General features: G+C 46.4%; 1 protein-coding gene across 11 annotated transcripts in view; it reads right to left on the reverse strand.

Moving 5' to 3' along the window:
- Positions 1-204: 204 nt before the first annotated feature.
- Positions 205-27312, reverse strand: part of Camta (Calmodulin-binding transcription activator) — a 78739-nt gene continuing 51631 nt past the window's right edge. For 4 of the 11 annotated variants that reach the window (XM_076521103.1, XM_076521111.1, XM_076521110.1 and 1 more), the window contains 11 exons: positions 21419-21607; positions 20914-21312; positions 20034-20825; positions 19291-19626; positions 18970-19217; positions 18157-18356; positions 17694-17801; positions 16327-16484; positions 14833-15362; positions 11337-11492; positions 205-9245 (listed from right to left, as the gene is read on the reverse strand). In XM_076521103.1, the coding sequence (XP_076377218.1) occupies positions 9107-9245; positions 11337-11492; positions 14833-15362; positions 16327-16484; positions 17694-17801; positions 18157-18356; positions 18970-19217; positions 19291-19626; positions 20034-20825; positions 20914-21312; positions 21419-21607 (3255 nt within the window). In that variant the 3' untranslated portion in view covers positions 205-9106. Of the gene's footprint in view, positions 9246-11152; positions 11178-11336; positions 11493-14832; positions 15363-16326; positions 16485-17693; positions 17802-18156; positions 18357-18969; positions 19218-19290; positions 19627-20033; positions 20826-20913; positions 21313-21418; positions 21626-27312 lie in introns of all 11 variants that reach the window. The other 7 variants (XM_076521100.1, XM_076521108.1, XM_076521104.1 and 4 more) reach the window with 6 other exon arrangements.

A 27312-nucleotide genomic window follows, 5' to 3' on the forward strand; every position in this document is an offset into this window, starting at 1 on the left:
TCGGCGGATCAAGATTTCTTATGGAACGAGATGGAACGTCTTACCTGTTTTCGTCGATGGCCGTCGATGACGTCGAGGACGAACGGATGATAACCATCCACCTGGAAAATTCGGGACGGTTTTTTTTAGGGTGGTATTTGAGGATCGCAGGCGCCGGCGGAGCTAGAATAACGATGTAAGGGGGTAAGTCAAAAGGTAAGTGAGTCAATAAATATATAATTTATTAAATGCAATGATGAAATGGTGTAACAATAGGGGGGCGGGCGACCGTCGACCATGTTGGGGTCGGCGTGCAGGGCGGACAAGAGGTAATACGCTGCCCCGCCCGACACCCCCGGATCGGAAATATAGATAAAATATTTTCGTTATTATTTACAATATTAGTTGAACGTTAGTCAATAATAAATAATAAACAGTGGCGTAATCCTTTATTTAATATAATTTAATAATGTAATATATTACGTTTGCGATAATAAAAATATTACAAGAGATGGAGCCTTTACCATTATTCGTTTCCACTAGAAGTAGCACGAACCTGTATTTTCTTCCTCTTATTTATTTTAATCCATATTCTTTTTTTTTGTTCTTTTTAATTATATCTCATTATCGCCGGCATCGTTCGAAAATTCACGGCGAAAGCGTCAACGGGATCCCCCTCGGTGTCTCTCGATCGGATCCGGTCGCATATCGTTCCTCCAGAGAACGTTCTTTTATATTTTTTCTCATTGTTTTTTCCGTCGTCTAGCGATTTCGTTGGCGAGCATCTTCATTTTCGTTTTGTTTTTCTTTTCCATTATTTCGCAGTTTTTGGGAGTTCCGAAGGGAATCGCGAGCTGGTGAATTTTCGAACGGGATTACGTCGGCTGGGATGCGGATGTCGAAACAGCTGTCGAAACCATCAACCTTCCGGGATTTGTCGCTCGTCGCGAAATCGAATGGGATCCAACAAATGAATTAATATCGGCGTTACGATTCCTCGATAATTACACGTGTAGAAAAAACCGTTATCATTCTTTCCCTCCTTTCTTTCCTCCATTCTTTCCTCCTTTCCTTCTCTATCATTCTTTCTTACTTTTTCTCACTTTTTTTCTTTTTCATAACTTCTCACCTGGGCGCGCCGCGGCGACCGTCGCAACGACGTCGCCGTCGAACGCCGGATTCATCACAACGGAAGTACGCGACATGCTTGGACGTTGTTGTGGTTGTTGTTGTTATTGTTGTTGTTGTTTTCTTGTTGTTTGGTATTTGTTGTTGTTGGTAGGTGGTGGAGATGGTGTTTGTGTTTTCTTTTTCATTCTTTATTATACCGAGTAAAATTACGGAGCGTTGATTAAACACCTCTTGATTAGACTAGAAATATGTTTTATGTAACGCACGGGCCAGGCAGGCAGCAAGCAGGTACAAAGTGACCGTCTTAATCAAGGAACAGTAAGTAGAAGATGAGCTAGGCACCGATATCCGATCGTTTCGACCTTTTCGACATCGTGATACAAAGGTCCTACAGGATGTCTCGCTTTACATCAACACGACACGATCGAGAGAATTTGATTTCATTCGTTTCCGTCGTATTCGACGAAGAGACGCGATACTTCCGGCCGAGGCTCGCCAATTTTCATGGATTCGCGTTGATTTAAAGAGTTTCCGCGTTTTTAATTCGACAGCGGGAAAGCTCGAGCGCTTTCGTTTCGAGGACGATCGATGTATGTTTTACCCCTTTCTTTTTCATTTCTTTTTTGTTTCTTTCTTTTTGAAGTGAGATTTCGATGCCAATCGCGCGGAGGCGGCCGTGCTGATTCATAACGAGACACCTTTACACGCGTACATATCTCGTGCGATTTTCATTTCTGGAGACTGGACAATTGGAAATATTCGAATCTATAGCGCGAATCAATCATTCCCAATTAGAAGAGAAGTTTCGTTTAATAGTCCACTATAAACCTACTGATTCGTCTCTGCATCTAGAAAGTTAGTTTGAAAAGTGGCATGACATTATTTAGTTTATTTTATTTTATTTTTATTTTTTATTTTCATTATATCTCATTCTGTATTCGAGTTTTTAATTAAGTAGTAATAAAGTTATAATTAATTATTTTGTTAATTAATTAAAGTGGCAGCAGTTAGGCCATGCGGCTCCTATCATCTAGTCGTCTTTGACTCTTGGCTTTCTTACGTAGATTTAAAAATTTGTTTACTTATTAAACTTTTTTTTATATTTTGAGAATAATTTGTATTATGTGACTTTTTAAAGTTTAATGTATTCCTCGAAGCGCCTACCCTAGCGATGTCTTTTTTTTTTACTCTTTATTTGGTAAGTAATTAAGTATTTTTTAGCATTTTCCTTTTTTTCCCCGCTCTTCCATTCGTACGCTCGATAGATTTAAGTTGTTTTTAGTTTTTCTCTTATTCTTTGGTGTACGTGATAAGTAATGCGATTCTCTAGAGTAATAATAATTAATTGGGGACGGGGAGAGGGGGGTGGGTGAGTGGAGGAGGAGGGGGAGAGTGGTGGAACCGGTGTGAAATATCTTCGCCGACTTTTCCATCGGGGAACATCCGTTGTTTCCGTGCGAGTCGCGGCGCGAAAAATACTGTGCGCGAACATCTTCACACGAACATCTTCGTCGAATATTCGATCGTCGCGTTTTTTCATTTTCTTTTTTTTTTTGTTCAACGGAAATCGTTCCCCGGAAAAGCGACAACAACACCGTCGTGTTAGCGATCGGACCGCTGCCACGGAAGAGTCTCGAATAAAAATCGGTTCGTTTTCGGCGTGTGTGTACGACCCCTAAGAAACGTTTAGTGTGTCTTTCCCCTATTCCTTAGTAATCATTAAATCATCCCTATCACCGCGAGGGTTCGTATTACAATTTTTCCTCGTTTGTTTATATTTCATTAAAATTCGACAATTGATTGCCACGCTCGAAAATTCCACAAGCCCGACAGACTAAAAATATTCCCTATGACAGGTGAGAGAGAGCGACACTCCTCTATGTGTATAGCAATTTCTTTTGTTCTCGCAGCGTGAACCGCGCCTCGGCAATTCCCGTTCCTCGCGTTCAGCCTCGCTCCCCCGGATTTTTTCCGTTCCCGGACAATCGTCGCGCGCGTGTTACCTCTGTCGCATAGCCCCGATCGGCTTGTGTCTTTTTTGTTTTCTCGTTTTGTTTAAACTCCCGTCATTTTTAAACGTTACTATACTCGCTAGCCCTCGTTTAATAGTTCCTTAAATATGTAATAAGCAAAAATATGAATATAATAATAGTTTTGTGTGTATATAATAATAATTATTACTTTACTCGTCACGGTTTTTTCTTATTTCCATTTGTTATTCCCCCCTGCGTTCTCTATGCGTCGATAGGATCGTGATTAATCAATTAATTCAATTAATTAACAATGATTTTGTTAAAAGAGTGTAAGGATCTCTTTAATCTCGCCTCGCTCTCTTTCGCTCTCTCCGCATTTTCTCGCCCGGTATCCCGCAGTCCCTCCCGCTTTCTCACTCTTTATTACACTTTTTTTTTGTTCTTTCCGTTTCGCTTCGTTTAAACTCCTCTCTCACGGTTTTGTTCACGGTTATCATTCTTTTTTTTTGTCTTATATCCGCTTCGCGCATCATTTTTATTTATTTCTTTGGTTTTCTTTGTTTCGTTCACATTATCAACTAATAATTCTTTAAGCTTAGTGGCATGAAAATGCTCGTTGGAATTGACTCGTGTGTACAGTAAATCCTATACAATCTTTCCTCCTTCTCTCCCTTCTCTCATTCGCGCTCGCTCCGCACAATTTAATTAACTCGCTAATTCGAAAACGCCTCGCGTGTACTCGTGTTACTCGTCTCTGGCTGTCGATGCGTGTCAACGTGTTTTCGCACGTGTGTGTATTTTTGTACGTGTCCGTGTACGCGTGTGTGCGTGTATGTATGTATATGCGTGTATATTTATGCGCGTGTGTTATGCGTCTTTGTGTACGTGTGCACAGGCTTGTCTCGAAACGCCGGAGGATCGAGAAAACGCAGCCTCGATAGGCAGATCCTCTCGATGGATCTGACGGCGTGAACGATCGAATTCCCCATAGTTTGCCTTGTTATTCAGAACGGAAATGAACGACAGGAAACAAAAAATAAAGAGAGAAGACGAGAAAATTTGTCTGTCTGTCTGTCTGTTCACCGTCCGCCGCGTGGCGGACGTCGAGACCGCGAAGTATGCTTTGTTTCTTTTTCTTTTTTGGTTGTATCGGATAGGATTGCAGCAGCATTCGCTCCGTGAATAAAGTGTTTCTCTATCATTGTTTCGTTTCATTTCATTCTGTTTGCATCATCTCATGATCTCTGTCGAAACGTTTCCTCTGCCCCGTTCAGCGGTAAAGAGAGTGTTTGTCGTTCAGCGGAAATACTTTCTTGGATCACCATTAAATTTATCACAATAGATTTTTGCCGTTCGGAATCGATTTAGCGGAACAACGCGGCCCGCCACGGCTGCGCGGCCACGTGGTCGCCGAGTTAAAACCGTCACCGCATTTTGTTTTTCCCGCCGTTCGCATAAATTAATTCGCCTTAAATTCGCCCGTAAGTCGCGCGCGTATTCATTCGTTATTATTACGTTTTTTTTCATATTTTTTTTGTCTTAAAACCACCACTTCTCTTCTCTTTCTCCCCTTCGTTTCTCGCGTTTGTATTTTCCTTCGCGTTCACTACTTTTTATCGTTTCGCTTTTATCTTGTCCTCTTTTATTCTCGTTCCTTTTATTTTATTTTATTTTATTTTATTTTATTTTTTTTGTATCATTTGTCTCTTGTTATCTAAAGAATCTCCATTAAAAAAATCCCCTACTGGAGAGAGAAACGGTAGGTAGGTTTGTAACAATGTAATCGACTATGCTTATACCCTAAAAAATTGTAACGCTACGAAGTTGATTATACTGTGACTTTAAGCACAGCCCGTGGATGAAGCGACCCGCCGCGCGCCGCGCTCTCGGCCGGCGACGGGGCGTCTTTAATTTCTTATTTTCATTTGTTATTTAAATAATCTTCTCACGTCTCCCGCGATACTCTCATCATAAACTCTCCCTAGCTCTCGCCTCGTTAATTCCCTTACTTCCTTCCTTTCGTTCCATCGTTTCTCCATCCTTTCGTTTCCTCTAGCAGCCCTCTTTGTCTTCACGCGTTCACTCTCTTTCACGCTCGGCTCATTCGTGCTATCTCTCTCTCTCACTCTCTCTCTCGCTCTCGTTCTCCCGACGCGTTCTCGCTAGAATAATCCCAAGACTTCATCGAAAATAAGGTGCTCCATATTCATCGACCTGAATCGTATATATATCGCCTTTCTCGCGTTTACAAGCGACGAAGAGGATAAACTAATCCGTGCACGGAAGAGAGATCGTCGCCGCCGTCTAAGAGAGAATTATGCAGTGTCGACACGGTTCTCCCTGGCTCTCTTTGGCTCGCCTACAAAACGAGCATCGTCGTCGCGTTCCGGCGTACGCGTCGCGTCGCGTCCCGTCGCAGCCCGAGATCCCGAATCGAAATTGGAGAAGCAGCGGCCACGCGATTCCGCCGTGAAACTTCCCGTGAAAAAAACGAAACGGAACGGTGCGCTGGCTCGCTCCGACGACGAAACACTTCGTTTCATGTCGTTGCAACGGCCGAGCCAGAGAAATCCGTCCTCGGATCCAGCCGTGAAACGCCAACGAAACGTTCGACACGCGGGACCGACCCTCGGCCAAGGCCGGGTCACCGGGGACCCGCCATCGACGTCTCCGACCACGTCCTGAGAACGTTGTTACTTCCCAAAATACCTCCGGTGTCTTTCGTTTGCTTCGTAATATTCTAATGAAAAGTTAAGTTTCCAATTAAAAATTCCAATTGAACGATTCAATCCAATATGCAATTTACAGAGTCGTTTCCGTGTTAATTGTTTTAATTTTCGTTCGTTGCTACAGGTGCCCGTGGAATACTGAATTTTTCAAAGCCTTTACGCTTCGTACAATAGCCTTTTATTTGTCTCGTATTCATTCGCATCCGGTAATTATGCCGAGTGAACTTTTAATGTGCAATCTACACGGCTATTTTGTATCAATTATTTCAACGCTCTTGTTGCTGCAGGTACTTGCGAAATACTGAATTTTTCGGAGCCTCTATTCGTCGTACAATATCTTCTTATTTGTCCTGTGACGATCATTTTCGTTCTCTAATTACGTTGAATTTTTCACGCGCCCCTCGTCGCCAATTATTTCGCGTAATTGTTTCGCACGCGAAACGTGAGATCTCCTTTCATTTTTCTTGCACGGCTGGACACGCGGATTTTCATGCAATATAAAAATCGTCTCGATCAATTAAACGATGCCAGGAACTACGCGGACACGTGCTTCCTCCCTTAATCGTTCCAACGAATTGACAGCGATGCGAGTAATAATTGCGAATTCTATAAATACATTCGTTATTTTACATTCGATCTATCCAGTTTCGTCGCAGATGCGTCAAATCCGCAGTCCGTTTACGAGCGTTCCGTTTCCACCCCTTAACGACAAGGTCGGGATCATTAAAGCGAAACCGAAGCTCGTAAACTTTTTTCCTGAACGGATCAATTAAAATCCGACGGTCGTTCGAAGGATTGCTGCTACTCTTTCCGCTCCAATTGCCAATTTAATGCCTGCCAATTATTCCGAGTGCTAAACAGCCGTGAGAATCCAACGATCCGCGGGTCCGCCGAATGACCGGAATACTGAAATGTCTGCGGGGGGGTCGCGAGCGACCCGACCAGTCGAGGGTCGACCGTGAGCCCCGAATAAACCTCGAGGGCACTGGCGGAATAAAAAATAGAAAGGGACGAGCGGAACGCTGTCTCGTAAAAGCGGGGAAAAAATACGAAACGGGAGCGTGCAGTGCGCCGCGATGCAATTCCCGCGCGAACGATTCACCGACACGCGAGCCAGGAAACGGAAATGGATTATACGAGGAGGAAGCTAGCTGGCGAGTCGACGCGGAAAAAGAAAATAGCGGAACATAGCCTCTTTTGTACTACTCTCAGTCGTAAAACGGGATCGATGCCTCGCGAAACGATAGGCCAACGTGTGGCGTATACACGTGGCATGATTCTCGGTCGTGTCCAACGAGGGACACGCGATCCTCGACACTTCGAGTGCTCGGAACGTCCGCGGGGAACGTCCCTCGCCCCTGTAATCCTCTACCAAAAATAAAGCCGTTGCAATATTCCTCCCCTTCGAGCCTCAATGAAAGCTATTTTAAACGGTAACATTTACCATCGGAAGAACGCCTTGACGCGGCGCTTCGAAGCGAGGCACCTCGCCCACCGGTTCACGGTCTCGCACCTCGAAAATATGGTCGAAACCAACCCTGCTGCCGAGTTCACTTTTTTCTTGTCATTTTAACCGGTTAGCTGTGTTCGACGAGTATACTCGTCATTGAGAAGAGGCATTATTTTGTGTCTCGACGAGTATATTCGTCGTGCGTAAAAAGTAGGGACCATTGGCTATATAATTTTGGTGAGAAGAAAAACGTATTCTCAAATTTCAAGATGTTTACAATACTTTGAGGCCAATTCTACGCGAAAATGTTTACATTATTATAAAAATAAGATTAGAAAAGAATCACGATATCGGTATTCGACGTGCAAAATGTCGTTATGTGTCGTTGCTTGCTTTGCTAAATACCATTCTACAGCAGCAATTTGGGGTTCGACAGACTATAGAAAATTGCGAGAATTATGTGACTGGTATCCTATAGTCTGTCATGGTTTTCTTTGGTGATACTTCTTTATCGGAACGGTTGGACGGACCACAGAAAATCGTAAAAATTATATATTCTGTAGTGCATCGTGATTTTCTTTGGTAACAGAAACGTAACAGACGCAACACATGGACAAACTATAGAAAATGGCGAGAATTATGTGACTGGTATCCTATAGTCTGTCGCGATTTTCTTTGGTAATACTTTTGCAGAATATCGAGAGCTTATCGCTCGTCTTTTTCCCCTTCGATTCCCCTTCGATTTGTATCAACAAATGCGGCTGCACGATCCGCGAACTCGGTGCAGAAGAAATGAGAAGAAGCAGCAGGGTTAGCAGAATGCCCAATGCCGGCCATTTTGCGGCAACTGGACCGTGAATCTTCGTGCACTATAATTTAATTTAATTTATATTCAAATTATATCTCACCAAAGATATAACTAAATATATAGTCAAAGATATAACTAAATGTATAATTAAATATATAATCGAAGATATAACTAAACGTATAATTAAATATATATAATCAAAAATATAATTAAATATATAACTAAGTCAGGTGTAATTTATATTTAACACCGTGTCAGACTCGTCATAAAGATCTCCGACATAAATCATTTAACACCGTTGCATTCCACTGCATTTCGATCGCGATCTCTTCTCGACGTTCGCAAATCAACGTAGCCGTGCAAATTCTTCCTCGCGCACGTAACACGCCAAAGAATGCCCCTTTTACCACGAAAACAACTTACGATGAGCATGTAGAACGATCCAAAGTCCAGCGACTCGTACAGAAGAAAGAAGACCGAATCCGGTGAGCGAAGCGCGAGCAGGTCGGCGAACTCGTTCGCCGTGTGTCGCGTCTACCACCTACCTTGTCTGAGACCGTCTGGGCAAAGAAATGCGGAGCGTTAGAGTGGATAGGTAGACGTCGAAACGAAGTCGAAGACCAAGACGAAGACGAGGAAGGACTGGGCCGGAGCCTCGTGGAACAGAGGTGTGAGAGCGGTTGGACAGATCGAGCTGGATCGAAGAGGCAGGTACGAGTGTGTGTATTAAACCGAGTGGATGATATCTGTGGGAGGGGGGTTGAGGGGGATATTCGTGCGGAGGATCGTAGAGAGCAAAGCGTTTGCCGGCTTCGTCGGTCGATCCAAGGTCCTCCGGATCGTGTTGCGGGGGATGGTCGAGAGCCCCGCGACGCTCGCGTTGCCGCCGAGTTCCTCGAGAGGGGGGGAGAGAGAGAGAGAGAGAAAGAGAGCCGTCCCCCACCGGCGACCGATCAATGCGGATCTTCTAGGCTCTATTGTTTCGCCTCGGTAAGCTCATCGGCATTCTGCGCGGCCGTCGACAGCCGACAGTCGATTAAGTGACCTCTGGGTTGGCGGCTACTAGGCTGGCCCCTGGGCTAGATGAGGGCGAGCTTTGGGGGACAGCAACCCCCCGTAAAATGCCCGTTGGCTGCCTCCCGTTCCCGTTTGCGGCGGCCCTGGCGTTCTGCAGCCTATAGTCCCAGAAACGCAACAACATGTTCATGTAGATCCGATCCACCGGGCGCTACGCTAGTGGCGAGTTGTGCATACATGACACTGAATGACCAAGCACTCTGAGGAACACGTCAACTACGAAACAAACGAGCGCATCTAAGTCTTCTGGCTCCGCGATCGATACCTTTGCTCGAGAACGTTCCGCGATCGCGATCGGTCGCGCCGATATCCGCCGGCGACTTTTTCCCTTTCGTGAATGGTTGGAGAGAGAGAGAGAGAGAGAGAGAACTCGTCGTGGGCGCGGTTGCTGTGTGCGTGTTACGGGGCTGGAGTGTAAAGGCTGAACACACCGGTGAATGTACACACTTACTCGGACGCTTTAGTCGAAGCTACCGATTAATCTGAGACCGAGAAGAGACGGAGGTCGTTTTGCTGAGACTAGGGCTAACCCAGAGGGCTACGGTCGGAGAAGGGTTTCGTTAGTCCAACGGTAGATTAATGGACCGCTTTCGCAGCAGACGTCAACCCTGGAAAGACTGGCCCGAACGATCCTGGTGTTAGACCGTGGAAATTTATGCAGACTGCTGGTATTATTTCGTCGAGTCATAAAGTAACTTCCGTTCTCTCGTCGGATATTTAGTTTGTTTTCTTTTATTTTTTATTTATTTTAAACCCTCGCAGTGGGTTTAGATGCGAACGATAGATTCTATCTAGCTGCATCGGAAGTTATTTACAACTCGACTTAATAACACTGCGATATACTGCGACGAGACTATGAGGCTAGTCTATTAACCCTTTACAGTCGAAGCTATTTTAAAACGAAATCCAAAACATGTTTTCTGATCTACGCTATTTCCATTTTATATGATTCAGTTTTACTATTTATTTATTCATATGAAACTGAGCATATTGGTAAATAGAATACTTGGAATACTTGGAATACTTGGAATACTTTTTAGTGACGCCTCAGAGTCGTCGCTCGAGTGCAAAGGGTTAACAATTATTCCACGTATATCCGTGTGCACGACGAACACTGTCTGCATCGAACAGTCTTCTAATAGATCGGAAGTCCAAATGAAATCTACAGTCTCGTAATCGAGCGTATCGACGACCGGTTCGGAAGACAAGTATTTCGAGGGTTGAGAGATCGTTAAACTCGAGAAGAAGGCAACTTATGAAACAATGTGGCCCGCGTATGCCGGCTGGAGCACCATTAATCTAGCGTGCGTACACTTTATAACCAGCGAAGCTAATATATACATAAATATCACCAGAGCACAAGGTAGCACACAGAGGCGAGTTCGCGTTCATTGTCGTGGTCGTAACACGCATACGGAACACCTGGCCCAGCGAGCCTGTAAAAACCGTCGAGCAAAGTGAGAATCGAGGGGAGCTGATAATCTCATACGTCTTCTATGACAAGCTCCGTATATGAAACACAGTTGCATGGACTTGGTACTCGGTAGAACACGGTCAAGTAACATCGAGAACAGGGAAACAACAAAGCACCGATTACATTCCGTAATAAAACACAGAGTAGCTAATCGGAGACATGATACTCTTTTAGTCTTTGTTCGCGGTGTAATTCGAGATCTCGCGGCCCGGCAACAAAAGATTCAATTGTTCTATTCTTTTTTTTTGCATTACTGTTTCTTTCTTTCTTTCTTTATCTTTTTTGGTGTCGTGAGAACAGGGTGCGCTGATCGTCCTGGTGAAAAGCTCTGCCAAGTATCCTCCGTTAGGATTGAAATCACTAGTCTTTTTTTTTTGTTGTTTCTGTTTCTTTTCTCTTTTGTTCTATTTTTTTTCTTTTTTTTTCTTTCCTTTTTTTTAGTTTAGTTTAATTTAATTATGTACGGGAGCGATAAAACGAGCAGTGTTTGCCGCGCGACAATCGCCCTACTTGTTTTTGTACGTTACTTACCGGTCGTGAATCGTCCCACGACAAGCTGCATTAGTACACACAGAAGAGGGAGACTTTAGAACTTTTAGATGTCTTTCGTTACGATAAGCCTTTCGTGTGCTAACAAGAAGTACTACATAACTAATAATGCGTGCACACCGTTGCAACAGGAAATGCAATTAGGTGCACCCGGCCGGATACTAACTTGATTTTCGACTGTCGCATGAACTGCTGGATCTTCCTCGCCGCCTGATGGGCCGCCTGCTGGTGGACCGCTTGCTGGCGGGAGCTCGCCGAGCCAGGCCGGGACCGATAATTACGGTAGTTGCTTTGTATCACCAGAGCAGCCTTCGTGGCTTGTCTACGGAACACCACAAGTGGGAAAACACACCGTGAAATAAAACAACCGTGGCCGGCGCGAGGATGCGAACATGCTGTCTAAGCGTACCCGGCGCAGCCGTGTCTCGCGCACACCTCCCAATTATACCCCTAATCAACCGTGCCTAATCACCCGTCGTCCACGAATCGTCGGGACGAATGGACCGTCTGTTTTGAACGCGGTGCAAGTCCACGTTTTCTGTTGTTTCGAGAAAATCAAAGGTTAGCAAGTCTGTAAATGTTTCCACTAGTTTGTCAATATGTAACTTGATTGTATAAATCTCTTTTAGGCGAATTTATCTAGAATAATGTATATTTACGGGCTACGAGTGGACTTACAACATTTTCAAAATAAGTGGACCAAATACAGTAATGTCGCTTAGATTCTGCACAAAAATAGACAATTTAGGAAGAGGAGATACGATTATTCGACCCTTAACATAACCTTGACATAACTGGTACAAAATTTTGCTATGGACCTAGGTGGACCAGTTACCGAGACTAGTGGAATTCATTTCCGGACAGATCACAAGAATCCGGAAAATGAATTCCACTAGTCTCAGTAACTGGTCCAAAATTTTGCTATCGACCTAGGGGGACCAGTTACTGAGACTAGTAGGATGGATTTCTAGACAGATCCAAAAATCTCGAAAATGAATTCTACTAGTCTCAGTAACTAGTCCAAAATTTTGCTATGGACCGAGGTGGACCAGTTACTGAGACTAGTGGAATTGATTTTCGAGATTTTTGGATCTGTCTGGAAATTCATCCTACTAGTCTCAGTAACTGGTCCACCTAGGTCGATAGCAAAATTTTGGACCAGTTACTGAGACTAGTAGGATGGATTTCCTGATAGATTGGGGTGCCAGTGTAGATGAATTTTTTGTAAATGATATGGCTCGAATAATCGTATCTCCTCTTCCCAAATTGTCCATATTTGTGGACAATCTGAGCGTCAATTAGAGAGAGACATTATTACAGCTTTGGAGAGCTGTGAATTGAAATTGAGCTTGAATTTCGAAGGCTGTGTCAACACTTTAGTAACCCTATGCACTCGAGGAATTCTTCATTCTGTAATCTTCGTGCTAAAAACCAGAAGGTTCGTACAATTTAGATATTTCATCAGACAGAACAGCTTTTGTAAGCGATAACGATTAACACTATCTATCTAGACAAAATGACTGGATTCTGATTGTTTCATTTGCAATTCCTGACGTTATAAAAACGTCTCTATAAGAGGTTTTTAGATAAACTTCATTCAAGCATATATGGTCGTAGAAATCGAACGAAATTTAAATAAACCCTATCGTTGTTGTAAAACAACATACGTAGTTCTAGTGTTAAATGAGCGCATTCACTTGTGCCAGACTTATTAGCAATGGTATGATAATTCTTCGCAGTGCCTCAGAGTCGCCATTCGAGTGCAAAGGGTTAAACAATAGTACGTCTTCTGTCTCCGTTACAATATCACGAACTTACTTAAAATAGAAATGAACGAATCGATTAATCTTTCATAACTACAACTATTGTCCATCTGTTTCTAATGATATATTTAAAATCTATTCTCCGATTAAATGCACAGCTCCCTGCAGCTAATATTACTTGATTAACCCCTTGCACTGTAACAATGAGTCTACTACAGTCTACTAACAGTCTACTAAATCGAAACAAAATTTGATTCTTTAGTTATCAAAATCCAGGAATGAAAGTAAACGAAAATGATTAATTACGAAAAAGTGTGTTAATCAACGCAGTTGCAAACGAATCGCAGTGCAACGGGTTAGCACGAAGGCCGCAGTCTAAAGCAAGTACTAAAACGCTGACAGTCGAAAAGATCGAAGTCGACCTCGAACGCCCTAAAGGAGGTGCGCGCACATTAATTATGCCGCTCTCGAAGCCAAAGCTTGTTCCACGACAATCCTCGAAACAGCACGTAATTTCGAGAGTTGCCCGGGAGTGCGTGCCGGCCGATTCACCCTGTACACGTATCGCAGGGGGGCACGAGAGCGAAAGAAGCGGTTGGATTGGGAGCAGGTTAAGCTTTCATCTCAAACAAAAGTCGTATTAATTTAATGCCAGGTTAATTTTGTATTCGGGACGTCGGCCCGGGACGCCCGGCCGGCCGAGGAACTTCCGAAAGTTTTCGAATTATTTACGATGCCAATTAAAAGTTCGTCCCCCGTCCCTGCCGGGGGCCGCCGGAATGAACTTCGCAAGGGAAATCCGTCCGATTCCACTGAATCGTTAAATTGGCCCTGTCCTCCTCCTCTTATTAATTGCCGCTTATTAAAACGAGCGCGGAATAACGAAAGCGAGCCCCGCGATACCGCCCACGCAGTGCCCCGAAATTAGCCGATTAGCGAACTTTTACCGTCGGCTCCGCGATCGAGTACAAGTTGTTTTCGAATCATGGAACGAACGCAAGCTCGAGGAAGCGGATTTCTGAGCGGTTTCGTGTTAAAAGCGATCGAACCTTGCCCAAGTGGGACTACAATCGAGGAAATTGAAATTCCAGGCTTCGCTGTGATATTCTAGAAACAAACCTGGGCGCATTTTATGTGACATTATTCGAGATGTTGTTTCAAATAACGTGTTTATTTTATTTCATAATTATTTGAAATAGCATTTCAAGTAATGTGTTATTTTACTTCGCAATTGTTTGAAATATTATTTCAAATGATGTCATTTTACTTCATAATTATTTGAAATATCATCTTAAATAATATGTTATTTTACTTTGCAATTATTTGAAACATTATTTCAAATGACGTTATTTTATTTCATAATTATTTCAGACAATATCTCAAATAACATATTATTTTAATAATCTTTTTGTTGTCTATTGTTTTAAGAATTATCTCCCTTGACATAATTCAAGTCAGCAGACAAATAACAATTATTTAATACAATAACGAAGAAAATAATTATTTGAAATTGCTAATATTTGAAATGAAACGATATTACTTTGGAAACAAATTATTTCTCATTTCGAAGAAAATTTGCCCGGGTCTGTCTGAAAACTGACAAACGGATAAATTATCTGTTTGCATGACTGCGGATTGAGATACTCGAGATGGAATTGCAAGGGGCTGTCTGAAGTAGACGCTCGTGAAAGGTTCGACCGATCAAAGCACCGTTTGCTGAAAGCACTCCGAACTCGAAGCCATTCCGTTTCAACGGTCGAGTGTTTGTTTGAAACAGTCTAGCCAGATTCGAACCTACTTGCGACATTGTCCCTAGTGGATTCGGTATCTCGCCGTGTGAGTCGCAGGATCATTGGGTAGCAAAGACAGAACGGCCGCGTAAAGCTAGAAACGGATTACCTATGATAAGCGTACTGTTTATGTCGACGATAATATTGCTGGATGAGAACGGCGGCGTGTCTCTCGGCCTCCTCCTGCCTCTGTCGTCCCTTGTAATTTCTGTAGGCTTTCTGGATCATGCGGGCCGCGTGGTAGAGCTCCCTTTGCTCGCAGTCGGACAATGTCAGCCTGCTAAGGTCAGCCTCGCTACCGTCCCCGGTCCCGTTACCGCCGCCGGTCACCGACCCGCAAATCCCGGAGCCGATCACGTTACCGAACTTCCGGTCACCCCCGGCTCCGTAGTATTGACCGTTCCGGCCGTTCCCGCTGTCCAACTGCAATTGCAGCTGCAGGAACTCGCAAAAGTCGGCGGTGGTAGGCGGCGGGGACGGCGAGTCCGGTGTCAAGCAGCTGCTCGATGGACTCGAGGGACTCGCATCCGCGTCAGCGTCCGACACCGATGCTGCACCTCCGCTGCAGTCGCGGTACGAGTCGAACAACTCCCCGGAGTCCAGCGGCTGCAACAGTGGAGACACACGCGCAAGTTTCAGCTGTAATGCACATTCGGTTTTCATAGAAATTCGTCTTCTGGAAGGTGGCTCGCGGGGGACTCTGGGTGCCCAATGGGCTGGGTGCCTCTGGGTGTCCAGAAGAGTTTGACGGGGTTGTACGAGAGCCAAGAATTTTTGGGATAACTGTGCTTTGGAAAGTTGCATGGAGGGCTGAGACTGCTTCGGATTTTCCAAGAGGGGACAGAATGTCTCGCAACTCGCGTAACTTGGACGGCGAGGCGTCGAGCAGAAGATATAGATAAGTTGCTCTTGTTTCAAGGTTTTTTAAGACTTCGGTGACTTGGACATTGGGGCGTTGCATCGATTAAGGAATGTACACAGTTAGTCTTGTCTTAAATTTTTATGCAATTTCGGAGACTCGGACATTGGAGCGTTGCATCGATTAAGGAATGTAAACAAATTATTCTCGACTGAAATTTTCATGCAACTTCGGTGACTTGGACGCTGGAGCATTGCGTCGATTAAGAGACGCGAACAATTACTCTTGGCTTGAATCTTTACGGTGATTGACAGGATTGTACAAGAGCCATGAATAAGGGACGAGTGTACTTTTATTGGAAACTTGACTGGAGGGAGTGAAACTGCTACACTTTCGTGCAACTGTGTTTCCCAACTTCGAATTGACACGCTTCGCAGAGTCACGAAGAAGTGTCAACGTGGACAACAATTGCTAAAAATTCTCACTTCTCCGATGACGACGATGCTGATCCGAGGCAATGTGTACTCTAAGCTCTTCAAAGTATCGGCTATCTTTCTCGAAAATCACGGACAGAAGAGACTAAGCGTTCGACCGTTGCACCAACCAGCAAAGTTTCCTCAAGGTCTAAGGGCGGACGTTGATTTTTCAGCACGACGGAGCCTCGACCGGTGAGATCCGAAGATCGCTGGTCGAGGCTGCATCGTGAGAGGGTAATGTATGTTGGGAACGAAATGAAGAGCTCACCATTTGTTCCATCAGAGCGTCCTCGAGTGGCGACAAGGGCGGTGCCGGGGGAGGCGGCGAGGAAGAAGACGGAGAATCACCTTCCGCTCTCTTGATCCTCTCCGGCAGCGCAGCTATAATTTGCTCGGCCAATGTCAGCACCCTCGCGTCTTCCTCCCCTATAAAAAGGAATCACCACCCTAGCCAAAACTCGAAAAAGGTGTGACGGGACCGGCGAAATCACATCGATCACAACACCGAGGTATGTCTGGTATTTTTTTGTTCTTAATAGTCTCTGTTCATTGAACACGTATATATATATAATAAATGTATATATGTAGATATATATATATATATACTCTTATTTTTTTGTTTGTTTGTACGACGAAATCGGACGTTAATCGGACGTTAATCGGAACGTGGTAACGCCGAGGAGAGAGTCGGCTTTTGCGAAACTTTTCTAGCGGATCGTTAGTTCGGTTAATCGATAATCGACGAGCGCAGACGTGGCTGATTCGACTCGTTGCTCAGCTCGTTGTTGGGTTCGGCTGAACCGAACCGGCAAACACGACGATATCGAGCGTGCTCGCGTTTCCCGCCAAATTGCGCCGGATCCACGATGCGTTCGCGGATCGCCCGCTATCGAGACTGTCGTCGGAGACGGCGGCGTCTGTCTTTCGAGGGACTCTGGTATTTGTTCGGCAGAGACACGGATCGCCGACAGATAGAGACGGCTAGGAAAGTGTTTTGTTTTTTTATGTTGTTGTTGTTGTTTTTTTTTTGGTTTTTTAGACGTTACACAGCAATCATCCAACACCAGCGGTTACGAAGGCCAAGCAACACCAATACTGCTTTTAAGCTGCAAGAGTTTCAGAGGAGTTAGAGGACAGCGAGAGCCTGGACCGTCCCGGTCGTCTCGTACGCACAGACAGAGAGACAGTGAAACAGAACAAAAGAACGTTCTCGTTCGTGTGTAGGCGTCTGTCCGTGTGTTCACTGTGTTTCGTTTGCGTGTCCGTGTGTACGTGTATGCTGGTGTCTAAGTGTGTGTGCATCAACTAAAGAATGTAACGAAACAGAAAACAGATAGAGAGATAGAGATAGAAGAGAGAGAGAGAGAGAGGAGAAAGGAAGAGAGACAGACAGAGAGCCAGAGAGAGAGAAAGAGAGAGAGAGAGACAGATGAGAAAAAAACAGAGTTGAAGAGGGAGACGCAGTTTTAGCTAGGAAAGACTACGGATCACAGCCCGGAGGCGCAGTACTGTTTATCTAGGCCGATGGATCTATAAAGTGTATTAATTAGAGAACACACATAGATTACACGAATAGTTACAGATAGACAGGCAGACAGACAGACAAATAGAAGGGGAAACGAGGAAGGTACGGACCTACAGTCTCCTGAGGGGTCGGAGCGCTCTCCATTCCCTGCTCGCTGAGGGCTAACGACGAGTCATCCTCTTGCAACAATTCCATGTTGTCCAGCAGCGGGGGGCCACCTGTGTTTTTCGATAAACCCCTTAATGCTACGTCTCCTGAATTAGGATCGGTTCACGCTCGCATCATCTCTTTACGACCTTGTACTCGAAATTTTCTCTTACAGGGGCGGGCCAAGCTTATCAAGGGGCTTATTCTGCTCATAGGGGGGGGGGGGGGGAGAACGTGGAGGATCCGATATAACGCGCTATTTGCAGGGTACTAAGGGGTCTGTGGTTTCAGTTTAGCACATTTTGGAGAACAATCGAGGGGTGTGGGGGAAGAGACTGAGTGAGTTAAACTCTGTGTGTGGACGTGAATTTGTATGTGCGTGTCAGATTTACGGAAGAGGGCAGTATAATATTAAACGAGACTAACACAACGTCAGATCGAGACCGCTGTCTTGAGATGGCCTCCTAGGACTAGGGCTGGCGGGCCGCAAGAATAGCCTCTCGTCTTGCCTCCTCGCTTCGAGTCGATTCAATTCTTCCGTGATCGCCGTGTGACCGTTCTCGGCCGCCAGCTCCGTCGCTGTTCTGTTCTGGCAATCCCGCACACGAAGCGCCATCGCGTTCCATCTGCGCACACAGGCAAACCTTCATCGTAGTCCGAGCAAACGTGCAGCGAGGACAAGGATCTAGGTCGCTTTCAAATTACTGGAATACTGAGCTACGAGAGTTCGGGAGACTTTTGGAGATCGAGGAAATCTTGTAAGGAGACCTTTGCTACCCTCTAATAACTGGGATTATGCAGGGTGTCCCAAAAATGTCTCGCAATCCGAAAGTTATTTGGTGGGTTCCTCAAATTATTTGAAACAACTTTTTCCTTTACAAAATTTGTCTCCGAAGCACCGTCAACGAGTTATTAACGAAAACCAGTGACCAATAAGAATCGAGTACGGTTGACGCGAGGCGGCCCAGCCGACCAGCGCGCGAAGCCCTGTTCCGCTCATTGGCCCGGTCGCCTCGCGCCAGCTGAGCTCGCCTCTCACTGGTCACTGTTTTTCGTTAATAACTCGTTAACGGTGCCTCGGAGAACATTTTTGTAAAGGAAGAAGTTGCTTCAAATGACCCGAGGAACCCGCCACTTTCGGATTGCGAGACATTTTTTTGGGACACTCGGAACTTAAAGTTACCCCGATGCTACAACCAACCTGAAGAACACGGATGAAGTTAACGGATGAGTACGAACCTATAAAGTATCCTGGCAGTATCCGCGTGTCCCGCCGCACAGGCCCAAGCAAGCGGCGTGAGACCGGCGCTGTCCTGCCTCAGGGCATCAACTTCAGCATCTAATACGCTACTAGGATTTTCCGCTCTCCAGTGAAGGAGCGCGCAGGCTAACCTGGAGTAGCCCAACCCGGCGGCCAAATGCAACAGTGTAGGGCCGCCGGATTGTAACGGTTCCGCTCCGGCTCGCCACGGACGGACAACAGCATCCTGGAACGCGTATCGTATCCGTAAGTAAGAGGACAATGGTAGCTCGAAGCAGGATCGTTGAAGAGACACCGACCTGACAATACGCGACAAGTCGCTCTTCCAGATGAGCTGCAGGGGATGGTGGACCAGGTCCTTGCAAACGAGACTCGACGTCTGCCAGACGATCCAGCAAAGCTCTCTCCGGACTTGGTTCTGTCGTGGGCGCCCTTCGGTACTCGAAGGCGACGCTGTCGGAGACAACGTAGCCGTCGCAGGCTACCTGAAGGGACGCTATCCCCGGAGCATGAGCAGGACAACGGCAGCGCAGCACACCCGGCTGAACCAGACAGGCCTCGACCGGCTCCGTGTCGAACAACACCGAGTACGATTGAGAGTTGCTGCCGCCGGTCCAGGGACCTGCCACCAACACCTGGAACAAGACGGCGACCTTCTTCATCCCAGCTCCTTCTATTCTTTCCTTGTTTCTAGACACCCGTGTTATTATTCTCTTCCGATGACGGTCCACGAGAGACGAGCAAGACACTGTTTGCCATGAGAAGAGCAAAGACATCTGTCCCACTGTCCAGAGTACTCTGAAGTGACGTGGCTTCAGTGCTCTCGACTTCAACAGTGCCAGAGCAGTGTCTCACAGGGTGGAGCCTCCTTTAAACTATCCTAACAACCTCCTGCTTTGCTCGCTGTTTCAGCGTGCATCAGAATTTCTCCATTAGCTCTACAGCAGGCCCGAGCGGAGACAATGCTTTGGCTCCTCGAAAGCCGGTGGCCGCGCAGCCGTGCCTCCTAACCTTGACTAAACACGTCGACGATGTATCGTACCTTGACACCACCCTCGGTGTAGCTCCACTCCGGGCTATACTCTGCAATATGGACGGTTGTACCCGGATGACATCCCACATCGTTGTCGGAGCCACCCCTCTCCTCAGCCTTGGTCTGCTCGGCCTCGAAGTCGTGGAGCTCCGGCAGGTCGCCGAACACGTCGAAGGCGTCCAGATTGACCAGCACGTCGTCCGACGAGTCGATGAAGTCCATCGGATTGATCATGCTGTTGTCCGCCGGGGAAGGGGACGGTGACGGCGGCACCATGTTCGCCGACAACGTCCGTTGGATATCTTCCTGACTCAGATCCAAGGTCTCGGCGAAGTCGGTGACCTCGGTGCCAGCGCCGCCGATCGGCAACGCCTGCACCGCGGTGCGATCCATGCTCTCCTGCGCGTCGATCTCCTGCTTGATCTGTTGCTCCCTGTCGACGCTGGTCTGCTGCACTATCTGCTGTTCCGTGACCTGTTGCATCTCCACTTGTTGGCTCTGTTGCTGCTGCTGTTGTTGCTGCTGTTGCTGCTGCTGCTGTTGCTGCTGCTGCTGCTGTTGTTGTTGCTGCTGTTGCTGTTGCTGCTGCTGTTGTTGCTGCTGCTGCTGTTGCTGCTGCTGCTGGTGGTGGTACGGTTGGCTGTTCAGAATCAGAAGACCGCCGCCGCCTTGGATTTGTTGCAAACTTAACACTAGGGGAGCCGGCTGCTGGCTTTGCGTCGTATGGTAATGTCTCGAGTAGACGCGCGGAGCCGGCGACGCTGTCGTCGATGATTGCTGACCTCCGGTAGTCGAAGTTACCTGGGAACAATATTCGGGGACATTGCTCGGACATGCAGCTCTCGGAACGAAACTGTTCCACGAGAGGCGACGTAGAGGCTGCGCTGACCTGATTGTCCGGTGTTAGTCTCCTAGGTGCAAGCTGTGTGCCGGTGGTGGAGGAAGTGGAGTTCGCCCGCTGCCTGTCCAGCAGCTGCGAAACGATCATGTCGACGGGATGATTCGAGTGTTGGGTGAGATGAGGATTGTTCGGATCGTCATCCCCACCGAGGAACATGGGTCTAAGTTGAGAAGCCAGCTCGTCTCTTGTCCATTCCTTCTTGTCTGGCGGGAGCGCGAGACAGGGAGGCAGCGCAGCTAGCTTCGCATCGCCGTCCGGATAAGGAACGTTTAAGTAGTGAACGAGAACGACGTCCGGGTTCTGCAGTAGCCAGTAGCATCGCCGATGAAACGTCGGAAGGATCGCCGAGTGCACGTAACAGCCGTAGATGCACTCGACCCCCTGGACCTGCGATCCGATCGCAAAAAAAGAACCACCCTTAGTGCTCTAGACACCTGTGGACACCGCCCCGGAGGGCTTTACAGCTCGGCAACCGTAAAACGCTCTAGGCTACCTTCAGTTTCATGTGATCCTCCCGCGTCGTCTTCCCGTCCTTTCTCTTCTTCCAGCAGTAACCGTCCCTCCGGTAACGGACCTTCTTTCTCGAGTACAGTAACATCGACCCGCTTCGAGGTCGCACCTTCACCTCCCGACTCTGCCATTCCGCGTGCCTTTGGAAACTGATTAGGATGGCCGCGATTTCCTGCCGGCAGAAACAACCCTGTCAGCGCTACACCTTCGTCCTCTGCCAGCCACGGAATTTTACGTTAATTACTAGCAGTCGCTGTTCCGTCCGAATTTGGTTCGGAACTCGCCGCCGCGTCGAGTACTTCGACCTTTTATTTACCCTTCGCGATCCCTCCGTTCCCTCCGTTTTTATATAGCAAATATTTAAATACGTGGTCGCACTTTTTATCGTCTCCGAAACGCTCGACTCGTTCGATTAAACGTTGAGACAGCTGTTCCGTTTTAAAGGGAACATTCGTCCACGATCATTAAAATGATTGATGACCGATGCAGCAAATGTTAATCTGCCGAAGCTCTCGAGTCACTTTCGACACGGCAACATTTTCCTACAGGAATGTTGAAAACCCGAGTGGTAAAACATAACGAGTTCACCTTGTTTCGATCGAATAACACTCGTCTCGGAGGTCTCGGTGTCTGATTTCCGATTGGTCGATTCGATTAATCGACGAAGTAATTTTTCGCGGGGGTGCGACGGTATCTGCTGACGGCGCCGGCTCGTCAGCACGCGTCATTTCATTCGAGTCACGTCAGTGGAGGCGGCGAGGCTCGAGACCGCAACCGGAAACCCCTTCAGATGACGAGGATAAGGCAAACCTCGGGAGAAGTAGGATACACGGATTCGAGGGAACATATAGACACTCTTCACCGAGGCCCGCTGACATCTGCCTTTTCCCCGGATTTCGCTTACTTTTGCAAATCGCGCTGATACATCTCCGATCTCCCGCCGACTATCCCGCCTCGCCCCGGCCAGGCTCGCGCGAAATATTCGCATACATTTCGCGGCCCCGAGAGATTCCTTCGCGTCGGAATTCCGGGTGTCGAGGGTTCGGTGAGTGCTGCGAGAAATATGAATCGCGACGTGCGGTCCGTTCGAGAACCGAATCATCCCTGTCCCACGGATCGCGTCCGCCGTTTATTCGTTCTACCGTGCTCGCCACGTTTATTATCCGCGAACCTTTTCGAAGGAGCGTGCATCCGGGAATATCATTTGCGGCGTGCATTCAGTCGACGAGTGTCCCAACTATTCGGCTCGACAATAGTGCCTTAATTCGACCCGCTACGTTTTACTATTTCTTTCGAACCAAGGACAGTCGCATCATCTTCCCTTTGGTATAGCTGTGCTGATACGTCATTAAAAAATTCCATAATTTTTCGACAGTTTAAACGACTGAGATTGAGCAATTAAAGTTGATTAAAGCGGATACTTAAACTGCAGATCTTTATGCAAGTTCTCATTTGTGCACGTCGTTTCACGAAAACGATAATTGGAGAAATTTCTTCAATGATAAAATATTATCCATTGTCGAAGGGAAATAAAAATGCTATTTCGTTAGTTTATACATTCATCTGCATAAATATCTTCAGTCAGTGATTACTAGACAGCGGATTTTTATGCAAAATAGAAATTGTTCGCATTTGTTGCACGAATAAAGAGTCACTTAGGAACTTCCCGTTTTCTTTAACCCTTTGCATTCGAGCGGCTACTCTAAGACAACACTAAAATAGTTATATCACGTTGCAAGATAATTTTTGTATTAACTAAGTTTAGAATTTAAAAAATTGCTAAAAGTGTAACTGTAACTACGGATCACCGCAAGGCACAATTTCATATGCATAAAATGTACTTTATCATATGAAATTATGATTTACAGTTAAAATGGCTACGAGTGCAAAGGGTTAATAATTATAACAGACTGCAAGCAATGCATCGATGCTGTTCCATCATCTTACTCTTTAACAATGCTTCTCTATAAAATTACGAATACCCACTTTTGCCATAAATGCTTCGAATCCGCGGTCTAACGATTATCAATTCTTTCTTCCGCGAATTCCAATAAATCCTAAAAACTAATCGTATAACAGTCTCCTAAACTTACGAACAAACGCGGCACAGAACTCGTTAATGCGGCGCACGGTATTCGACCAAGAGAAACACCCAGACGATCCTCGAATCCAAAAACTTGCGAAGCCTCGAAGCACGCCTGTATTTTATCTTGGCGGGCCGGCGCGGCGCGGTTCCGAGGTTGAGAAACCGCCCTCGAAAATAATGCAGAACGCGGCTCGTTATTCGCCGGATTAATTAAAGAAACGGCGGAACCTTGCCTGGAAGTGGAGTAACCCGGTCGTAAAGCGAACCCGTTATATCTTGCTACGGTTTTCGGAGGACGAAAATACCTGTAGGAAAATCCGATAAACTTCGCCGGACTTCTTGCGGCTGGCGCGAAACGAAGACAAATTATACGGCCGACGAAAGAAAGCCGTTTCCGTGGAAAATAATTGCCGGCGGGTTCGATTGCCGGTGTCCTCGTGAATCGCGGCGAGATCCGCTGGCGATCGTGGATCCGTGTCCCGTGGAATCGTTACCGGTTTCCGAGTGGTGGAAGGCGACACGCGAAGCGCCGGCTGACTGAACTTTATATCAGCGCCACGCCGGGGGAATTTTATTGCCACCTTTCCATGGTTAGACGAATCAGCCGCAGCAGTTTGGCGTTCGATTTGCATTTACCCACGTCAGATCGCGTGCCGCCGAGTTTCTGGCTCCCGCGGCGGGTACTCACTTATTTCACCGGCTCTCTCTCTCTCTCTCTCTCTCTCTCTTTCTCTCTCTCTCTTTCTCTCTCTCTCTTTTTCTCTCTTTCTCTCTCGTTCTCTCTCCCTATCTCTCTCGCTCTCTGTCCCTCTATCTCTCTCTTTCTCTCTATCTCTCCCCAGCTCCCTCTCCCTCTCTCTCTGCTTCGCTCTGTGCCCTTTCATACCCCCAAGTGTACCCGGCAGTTCAATTTTTTTGTCAGCCAGAGAAGCTGGCTTCTCTCCGGCCCGCAAAGCCCCGGATAACCATCTCTCGTACTTACGCGACCAAATTCCTTCTCGCCCCGCGTGTTCTCCACCGTTGTTCGTTTTTATCCCTCCCCGGGATTCGTGCTCTCCAGCGAGCCGACTCTTTTCTAGCATTGTCGGGCGCGAGTTGCATGTCGGTCGCTCGAACCGGCCGCGCGTCATGATTTAACCACGCGAAATCTGTTCGCCGGTAATTAGATTTTTTGCCGGCCCGGTGGTTCCTTTTACCGGCTCCCTCCAGGCTCCCCCCGCGCACATTGTCATGCGTTCCGTACAGAATCGTACCGGCCGGTTCTTCGCGCAGAAAATCAATAGGGGATCGTGTAATAACGGAGTTACTATTATTAGTGGGTAGCTACGTAAATACGAGCGAGACGAACGGTGCTCTGGCTCGTTCGACGCAGCCGGATGAAATCTTTACGATCCGGAGAACCGTTTCGATAATTACACCTGTCTTCGACCGTCTGTCGAATGATCCTCGATGTCGGAGCTGCGTAGAGCACAGAGTTGGGATTTCGTTCCAACGAAGGGTGCGAGATGAAGAGTGGAGAATGAGAAGTTTGCTTGACATTAATGAATGAATATCCAATCGAATAAAAATTTATGTGGTTGGCAGTTTGTCGGATTTTATTCGATGATGATTTAGTCGATGATTTATTCGAAGATTTTATTCGAATAAAAGTTCAAGTTATTTGTTACTCGAAGAATAATCTATCTGCGCAGGAGTTAATTTGGAAAATAGTCGATTCGAACGCTTCATTCGAATAAAAAATGAAGAGTTATTTGAATAAATAGATGGAATAATTAATGATACGAATAAGAAGAGAAGAATTATTCGAACAAATGTGTAGATTAATGTTCTACGAATAAGAAGTGAAGAATTATCCGAACAAATGTATAGAATAATTTGCTACGAATGTAAAAATGACGAATTATCCGAATAAATAAATATAATAATTAATAATTGTTATTCGATTAAAATATTCGGCCAATATCAACCCTTAACGGTCCAATGCCGCCATACACGCGAAATCAATAAAACCGTAAAATCTGGCAGAAAACATTGGCAGAATAAGCACGATTGTTTCGATGAAAATATATCAACGAAGTTTTATTTAAAAAACGAATATCTCTTCTCTACATCTGATACACAAATTTTCAGTAAAACATTTCTCTTCGTCTGAAAAACAGTCTGGACTTGGCAGTGTGTAAACTGGAAATAGTTTTGGTCCCCTAAGGGTTAACATACGTTCGACTAATATTAATATACACTAACAAACAAATTGAAATAATGCCCAGCTAATAAGACGTTCTACGATACTCGAGAAAAGAGAGTGTAGGAACTTTCACTCGGAAGAACGGGCAGGATCTTCCCGAAGAACGATCCCCGGGCAGCAAATAGTAGAGCACTCGAGAAGCAGTTAACCGGATTTATCGTGGCCCGATAAGCCGAATAAATGTAAGCCGTACCGCGAATAAAATTCCGTTGGATCTTCGTCTTCGCGGGGAATAATCGTCCGAAGGAAGAAGGGGGATCGGTTGGGGGGGAAGACAAAGGGGAATGGAGCGAACTCGGAGTGCTTAATAACTTTGCACGGTTCCCGCGGGTGGGCCCCGCGAGTCTCCGAAGGTTCTCCGGCGAACGTGGCCTGGATATAAATATTCTTAACGAGGGATGGATGAGAATGAGCAAGATGGGCTGAACGGGAGGCTCCGTGGCTCGGCCTCCGGAATAAGAGGCCAAGTTGGACTCCGCGGCCATTAGACCGGCCGAGTAGAGTCAGCTGGATAAAGCCTGGCCCCCGACGCCACGCTGCATTGATTTACAACCGGTTAATTGATCATTTGCATTCTGTCGGGGATACACGGCGGAGCTGTCCGCTCGGAAACTAGAATTCCAGGGGCCCCTCTCTCTGCTCGCCATCTGGCTGTCGCCGTGAATTCGCGAACACCCCTGGCTCTCTGTAATTACCTTGGGCCGATGCCGCGCAACCTGGAAAAGGTCGCGTTCCGAAACGAGAATCGCGAAACCGGTTCGATAACGAGCCACGAAGAACACGCCGGCCGATAAGCACGGAAGGAAACGGAATTATTATATTTCTCTGACGGATTAATAGGCTCGCGATAGCGTTTGCAAATCCGCCGACTTTTTCAATCGCCATTAATTCGCTCGATGTTTCGGGCGACGCCGGTTTCTCACCGGCAATCCACAGAGTGTCTCGCGTGTACCGAAAAGCTGTCAACGTTGACACCAGAAACACCAAAGCAGGCAAAACGATCGGTTTCTAAGTCTTTCTTTTACAATTCCTGATATTATAGAGATGTTTCTTTAAGAGATTTTTGAGTGAACTTCTTTATTCGAGTTATCGCAATAGAAATCGTACCGAGTTTAAATAAGTAGATCTTGTCATTGTTATAAAACGATGTGCACAGTCTAGTAAAAAAAAAGAAAATATTAACCCTTCTCAGTCGAGCCGTGACTCGAACGCGCCACTAAAAATTGTCGTGTCGCGTTCCAGAGTAATTTTAACCGCGTCAAATATGGTTATACTTCGAAAAAGAAACAGTTAAAAGTTGTAGCCGCGTCGGAAATTCAATGTCATATGTATAAAATGCGCCAGGTTGTATAAAATGGAAAGGGTTGACGATAAAACGTAATGAAACGTGACAAATTTTAAATTTGGCCAATTCCCGGTTTATTGCGCCCCTTAGTCCGCACCGCGCCGGCCCGGCCGCCGGGCCTATCTTAATTCAATCGTTGGCGGTATCGCGCCGAAAATTTTCGCCACGCGATAACCGGCGCGAAATTGATTTTCCATGCGT

Source organism: Megalopta genalis, chromosome 4, assembly GCF_051020955.1.
Source record: "Megalopta genalis isolate 19385.01 chromosome 4, iyMegGena1_principal, whole genome shotgun sequence".
Lineage (NCBI taxonomy): Eukaryota > Metazoa > Arthropoda > Insecta > Hymenoptera > Halictidae > Megalopta > Megalopta genalis.